This window comes from Triplophysa dalaica, chromosome 5 (genome assembly GCF_015846415.1).
Source record: "Triplophysa dalaica isolate WHDGS20190420 chromosome 5, ASM1584641v1, whole genome shotgun sequence".
NCBI classification, from domain to species: Eukaryota; Metazoa; Chordata; class Actinopteri; order Cypriniformes; family Nemacheilidae; genus Triplophysa; species Triplophysa dalaica.
Window position 1 is genome coordinate 801,165 of NC_079546.1, and position 7,679 is coordinate 808,843.

The following is a 7,679-nucleotide window of genomic DNA, read 5'->3' on the forward strand; positions in this document are numbered from 1 at the left end:
ATATACAACTACACAACACAGAGCACTCCACTAAATACTGTATACAAAACTACATGAAATATACAACTACACAACACAGCGCACAGAACTATAGACAAAACTACAGGAATTATACAAATACACAACACAGAGCACTACACTAAATAATGTATACAAAACTACATGAAATATACAACTACACAACACAGCGCACTGCACTATATACAAAACTACAGGAATTTTACAAATACACAACACAGCGCACTGAACTAAATAATGTATACAAAACTACATGAAATATACAACTACACAACACAGCGCATTGCACTGAATATTGTTTCCAAAAATGTGAAATACAACACAATACTTTGCAAAACCATACTGCATATTGCAGTAAACACTGTATACAGTACAAATTATCAACTACACAGCCCACTACACTGAATAAATGTACAGAACTCCATGAAATTTTCACAACAGAACACACTGCACAATTTTTTTTCCGTTTAATGAAGTGACCAGTCTTACATTCAGTGTGTTTGTTTTTTCTGTGTTTTTGTTTGTAAAATGATTATTTTAAAACCATTGTCATGATATCAGAGGTATCATTATTGTTGATTCACAGCAATTGTGTGTATGTGTGTGAGAGCGCTTGTGTGATGTTGACAACACTTACTATGTGCTGAGATCTCTCAGTGGACCACTGTGACCCGCAAGCTATTAATTGAAACAGCCTCTCTTAATGAGGTTATGTGTGTGTTTGTGTGTTTGTGTGTGTGTATCACTTTCTCCTCAGAGATGCAACATCTTATTCCTACAGATTGTCTACCTCTCCTGCTCCGTACACACATTTGGGTCAGTGTCAAAAAATCAAATAGCTAATTATTCATTGTTGCCTACCTGCTTCTGAACACACACACACACACACACACAAACACACACAAACATACATACATAAAAATAATAATAAATACATTCACTTATTAAATTAGGGTCTTGATCCCACCAGCATCTTTGATTACATCAGCCACAGGTGAGGACGTTAAACAGCTGAACAGTGTGTGCGTGTGTGTACGTCTATACGTATGGAAGTCCATGTATTGCTCACTTCTGAAACCTAGTGAGCTGCTTATTAAGCTGCGAGAAGAGCGTTGTCTGCTTCTAAACGCAGTTTAAACTTTAAAGGAAAAAACTTTTGGTAACACTTCTTGAAGAATGTACGTATAATGCATCATAAAAGTAGTGTTAAAGCATTGTAATGTCTTCTAAATAATTGTTATTACAGTTAATACATTATAACAATTCATTGTTAAACTACACATTTAAAATTGTTTATAATTCTTCACAACTACATATAATGCATTACAACACACAATATTAATAATTATAATGCATTTTACCCTTTAATAATTCTTTATAAGGAATCTTTTCTCAAATTTTGTTTAAATAAACAATTTGTTTATTTTTAAACTCACATTTTTAACATCATATTCCTGAAAAAATATTTAAACTTATTAGGCTTTTGCAAAAATACTGGCTAAATTTGAATAAGAAAACCTTTCAATGTCACATGGGGAGCGAAATCTGATAGGCTCGATTTCTCACATGCTTGCAGAAAAAGGCTCATCAAAAGAAAGTTTCTGCGTTCTTCTTTTCCACGTTTTCTGAGTTACTTTATGCACCGGGGACCCGGTTAATAGCATTTTAGTTTTTCATCCGATGGACCCTTTAAGGCATCATATAGCTTTAATGATCATTAAATGCTGCTTTTGCAGTAGTCAAGGTTTTGGGACATGATTTGTGAAGTTGGTTGTCGACAAACACACAGGTCTCATTTAACAAACTATCTTCTGACCCGTAACTGATTCTTTCTTGCCTTTCTTTCATGACCTCCATTTATTTCTCTCTCATTCCAGCACATAAATGTGATATTTCTGCTCAATATGCATCACCTCACCAGGGGCAAGAGTTGAATTCACATTTCTCTGAATTGTTAATGTATTCATTTTAAATAGAGATTTTCTTATAAGTCTCGTCTTCTTCTCGTCAAAGAACCTTGAAGTTAACCAATGGGATGAAATATTGACGCACAGCTGCCCCACAGCCTTTTCCTCACAGCCGTCCCTTTAAACATTTATGACAAAACTGCATCGATATCATTCGGCTGGTAGAGCTTTTATACACACACAAACACACACACACACACACACACACACACACACACACACAAAACTTAGAAGCTGTGTAAGTGGTTTTCATACTAAAATGTATAATGTCTAATATCTGTCCCTTACCCTCATAGAAACATATCAACATTATTACATCCAAAGTAAAACACGTCTTGGTCAATTTATGTGTTCGGGGACAATAATGAGGCACTTTTTAAATTTCTTTCATGTCAGCTTTTGAAAACGTTTCACCGTATTTCTGAATATGTCTCAGAACAATTGTACTTTACAAATATAGCCAGAACTTTACACACGCACATCGCTTAACATCACATCTCTCAGACTGGAATTTGTAAACAACTTATTGTCTTCGTTTCTTCTTTTTGCTGGTGGTGTGGCATCATGGGAGAAGCGACAGGAAAGCAAACATCTGTTTTTTTACCCACCTTGACAAACAAAAACAACATCTGAAATGATGAACACACAGATGGTTCAGTGCATCCAGCGCACTGGTTGCTCTGTGTCACACTTAAGTGAATTACATGTGTTTGTCTAATCCTCTGGCCTGATCGAAATCTCATTTAATAAACAGTCATAGTTTCTGGATTACACGCTTGTATTTTAAGCCATTTAAAGCACTTTCACAAAGTCCCGCTCAATCAGGATTTCCATTCTTCTTTAGTATTCACACACGTCTCTCTCTCTCTATCCGTTTATTAAGCTCCCTCTCTTCTCGCTTAGTAAAAGGCTGTTTGGGACACCAATAAAGAGTCCTTTCCCCGATCCCGTATAATTGAGACATCCGTGTAAAGATGGAAATGAATTTTTAAACAGCACCATCAATATGCAAAGGCCATTTTGCATGTTTTAAGATCAGAGATGAGAATTAATCAGACGCCGTCCGCGGCGCCTTCAGATGTTTGATCATAAATGTTTAGACTCTGATGATAGAAGTGATTCGAATGATAATCAAATGAAAATCCGATTTCGTCTCCCGCTAGTCTCTGCTTCCCTCTTGACCTTACTGAGATGATGGAGCTCAGGGCCGCTTTGGATGGCTCCTCAAAGTCTTAAGCGCGTGTGCGCACGTGTATGTTTGCATTTCGGGACAGCGATGCGTCAACAGACTATAAAAGTAAACGTTTCAACTGACTGCTCTCTATAAATTACAAAATCCACGCTAAGGCGAAGGAACCTTCATGTGTAAACTGACACACACACTTTCTCTATACATATTCGCACACATAAATGTGTAAATCCACCACGGCGGAGGAAGATGGATCTGGGGACAGATTGTTAGTGACATGTTAATTTCTATACCGTCACTCAAGCTGCATCTGCAATCAAAAAAAGTGATGGCCCATAAGCCCCTCCCCAAATCTTTACTCTCTTTCTCTCCATTTCTGTCTCTCTCGCTCGCTCTACCTATACTCTTTCTTTCTGTTTTCTTACAGTTTTCTCTATTCACCTTCCTGTTATTTTTCTCAATTCATTGTGTATTTCTTTAATTTTTTTGTGATGCTACATTTCTCCACCGATACTGATAAACCGATTACATTTACATTTAGTCATTTGGCAGACGCTTTTATCCAAAGCGACTTACAGTGCACTTATTACAGGGACAATCCCCCTGGAGCAACATGGAGTAAAGTGTCTTGCTCAAGGACACACTGGTGGTGGCTGCTGGGATCGAACCAGCAACCTTTGATTTACCAGTTCAGTGGTTTAACCCACTAGACCACCATCTCACGATTATTCTGAGCGAACTCTGCCGATACCGATCCTCATGATTAATTTTATATTTATTAACTTTTTAATTCATATAATGACTATTAAAATTGAACATAAAACTGGTGATGTGTGTCAAACTAGTGCAGAGATGTGAAAATGTGCTTTTATTGACCAATACCGATTATTGGCCGATATATCGGTGCATCTCTTATTATAACCAGTTGCATTGAGATTGGATTCCAAGTATAAGATATGATCTTGCTTCTACTTACCTGCCTCCTTCCGGCTGGAAATAATAAACAACTTCAGCCGGTTTGAAGTTTCAGCCTGGGAGATGTGGTGTTGCTGGTCTAGCAAACACGGGTGCCTTACTAGACCAATGTTTTTGGTGAATTTAGGTTTTTATGTGTGGGCCAATTTCAACTTTTTCCTCTTCTCAAAGACTTTAAAGTCAGATCAAAGCGACATCTACTCGTGATGGACTTATCTTTCCTGCAATTTTATCATCATAGTTATATGATGTCACACATGCACAGTCCCCACATACAGATCCTAATGGAAATGTCATCTGCCTTCATCAGCAGTAAGATCAGTACAAAACAAGAGAAGATGAAGGTTGCTATGATCAAACTGGTAATGTTACACATCAGCAGGCCTTTACAATGTTTTGTGTATGTGTGTGTGTGTGTGTACGCAGGCAACCGTGGTACTACGGCTGGGGTTTTAATCTACCACGTGGACAAGCTCTACTGGACAAGTGGAACCAAATTCCAGATTCCACGGATATCCTTCTCACACATTGCCCTCCTCTGGGTAAGACCAACATCATAACACACACACACACAAGGCGTGTTGTAATGAATCTTTCCCATTATTTCGTCTTTATCCTCACACACACACGCACTCCTTCGCTCTGAGGTTTGGCAGATGGAGTCGCTACAGCAGACTGCTAAAGCATGTAAAAGTGAGACGCTTCTCTCAGCGCTGCAATCCCTCTGCTCATAATAAAATCCTCTCTCACACACACATGCGGATGTTTCTGCATACAGATGCATACGGTTTAAAACATTTGGACTTTGAAAATGACATATTTAAGTCTCATGAGAATGTGTCTCTTTGCATTTGTATGAGTGTGAGACTCCAAATTCTGTCCAAAGCATGCATCTCTGTGTATTATGTGTGTTTTAAAATTCAGTTTTTGATCAAGAGTCTCAACCAAAATAAGTTTTCAGTGGTAAGTGCAGCCAGTTAATCATAAACATTTTACTCTGTAACTATTTCTCCAAAGTCACTGACTGCAGCGTGATGTGTCAGAGGAGAACTGGCACTCCCGCCTGAGACTGGTTTCTCTCGAGGATCTACGCATCATTCGAATAAATAAATGAGCATTAAACTAAGATTCTGACCTCATGACTGCCTCTTAGAGACTGACTTTCAGATTGTGGAACCGGACTTCAAAATACACCACTTAACTCCACGATTTTCGTCCGTTCTCATTCCTCTGTTGATGCAGTTTGATGTGATTGTGCATAATTTACCTTCGCAGGTTTTTTGGATTGGGTGCCCAGAAAGATGCAGCGTGTTGGTTGCATGGAGCTACTGAACACGGTCCAGAGGAGAGTTCAGCCCAAGCTACATGTATTTGGACACATTCATGAAGGTAGCTTATACTCACAAACATTCGCACAATACAACACACAAAGATGAAAAGAGTCAGCGACTTAGATCATATTAGAAGGAAATTGATATTCATAAATCATGCAAGCTGCGATCTCAAAGATATTTACTCATACTGTCATGTCAATCCGCCCTGCTTTGAGGTTAGCAGGGCATGCTTTCTCCCATGGTGCTTTGCCTTCTGACAGCTCTATTGCGAGAACTAGATAACATTCTTATGCACTGTAAATATGGTTCTTGCACTCAATATGCCCTTAATACGACTGAACACGATCAAGAGCAATGCAAACGCTATATGATGATCTATGCATGTTTAGGGCTCTGTGTGACCTAACATAAATTTGTATAAATTTTTCTCAATCGTTGCTGCTGTGACTGTTTTATAAGTTCATTGCTACAAAAACAAATTGCACTAAAGCATGAGATGATGAATTTTGTTGTACTCAAGTGATGTCCGTGCTTTGTGTTTGTGTGATCTAGGTTACGGTATGATGACCGATGGAACCACCACGTTTGTTAACGCCTCCGCGTGCACAGTGAACTTCCAGCCTATGAACGCGCCCATCGTTTTTGACTTGCCCAATCCCAGAAGCTCATGATTGAACCGATGCCCGCCCACTACCCCATCCATCCAATCAGGGTCCCTGTTCATATATGGATTCTGTGCATTGTATAAAAACCGGCGGGAGAGGCGCTTTTTGGATATTCGAACATCCATTGTGTGTCGTGCCGTCCTCGAACACAAAAGGTGACTGGTAATGGACTTTTGAACTCTTTTCTGAATTTGCGTTGCACTTGAATCGGCGTGACAATCGCGTGTATTTATAAGGTGATGGAAGCCAATCAATGCTGAAGATGGGAAGCCAAGGTGTCTTCTCATTGGCTGGCCCTTGTTGAATGAACTTTGTAACCTTGTAGCCTCAATGGACCTCCAAAATATCCTCAACTCCTGAATGTACCTAGAGAAAACAGCGCTATGGTGCAAACATGTTTGTTCAGGGTCTTTAACATTTCTCTCTCTGTTATATCTGCTCTCTCTTGTTATATGTTGCGCTTTTTAACTCTGGGGTCATGCGGGATGTCACTGGGAGAAATCTCTAATCAGGAATGTAATGTTTAGAAAAATTGCCATTCATGCATTTTTATTGTTCGATTTACTGTATACGTGTAAAACTGTGAGTGTGTTTTAAAGCAAACAGTCCTTTATTGAAACCGTGTGAATTTTTACAGTACTTTGAAGTGTTTGTTTAAGGTCAAATATAAAGAGTTCTTCATTTAATGTCTCTCCTCATAATGTCAAAGGAAAAGCGCCCTTTCACGTAACAGTAAATCGTGCACTTTGATCCACATGATCCCCGCTATAATTTATGAACATTCCTCATGGCGATAATTTATTCCCTTGTGTTTAACAGCTCTTCAGCATTAACTGTGTGTGGCGTTAGGCCTGCTTTGACGTTTCTGTTAGATGTGTCGAGGGTTTTCATCTTCTTTATATAAATGGATGAATAAAAATGAACAAATCGAACCGATGATGCCGTGTGTGTGTGCGTCTGCAGACTCGTGTGCATGTGCGATCAATTGCTCCTCTCTTTTTGCCCGAGGACAAGAACGAAGGGACGGAGGATCGAAGAGATAAAAATGTTTGGAAACGAGGGAGGGATGAGTGGATGTCTAGGAGACGGATTTCTGTATCATCTCGTTCTTGGTTTATAAAGGGTTTCTGTTTGTTCACTTGTTTTGCATTTGGTCAAAGGTCGAACTTTTTTACTTTTTTATTTGTGGCCCTTTTTTATAGGATGTTGCATCTGGTTTGAGTTATTTTCACCCAGCATGCCGTTCTGAATTTCAAAACAGATTCTGTGGGTCGTTTTTTAATACATTGTGCTCTAATATTTTAGTGCTTAAAATAAATCTTCATTTTTCTTTATTTGTCAGGTTTTGTTTTTTAAGGGAGGGTCCATTCATTTTTCTGCCATCCAGACTGGAGTTATGGAGCAGAAATAAGTCTTTTTCTTGGAAACTGCTTCTTTTTGTTCTGGGAAGGATCATTTATACACGTTAAATTAGAACCATAATGTCCCATTTCTCCTTCAATCTCTGGTTTTTCCTTAAATGGAAACCTAT

The 7,679-nt window shown here is 38.7% G+C and overlaps 1 protein-coding gene across 1 annotated transcript in view; it reads left to right on the forward strand.

Moving 5' to 3' along the window:
• mpped1 (metallophosphoesterase domain containing 1) overlaps positions 1–7,084 on the forward strand; it is a 39,821-nt gene extending 32,737 nt beyond the window's left edge. The window contains exons 5-7 of the mRNA XM_056747428.1: positions 4,576–4,691; positions 5,425–5,538; positions 6,036–7,084. Of these exons, the coding sequence (XP_056603406.1) occupies positions 4,576–4,691; positions 5,425–5,538; positions 6,036–6,154 (349 nt within the window). The 3' untranslated portion in view covers positions 6,155–7,084. The remainder of the gene's footprint in view (positions 1–4,575; positions 4,692–5,424; positions 5,539–6,035) is intronic.
• Positions 7,085–7,679: the final 595 nt, after the last annotated feature.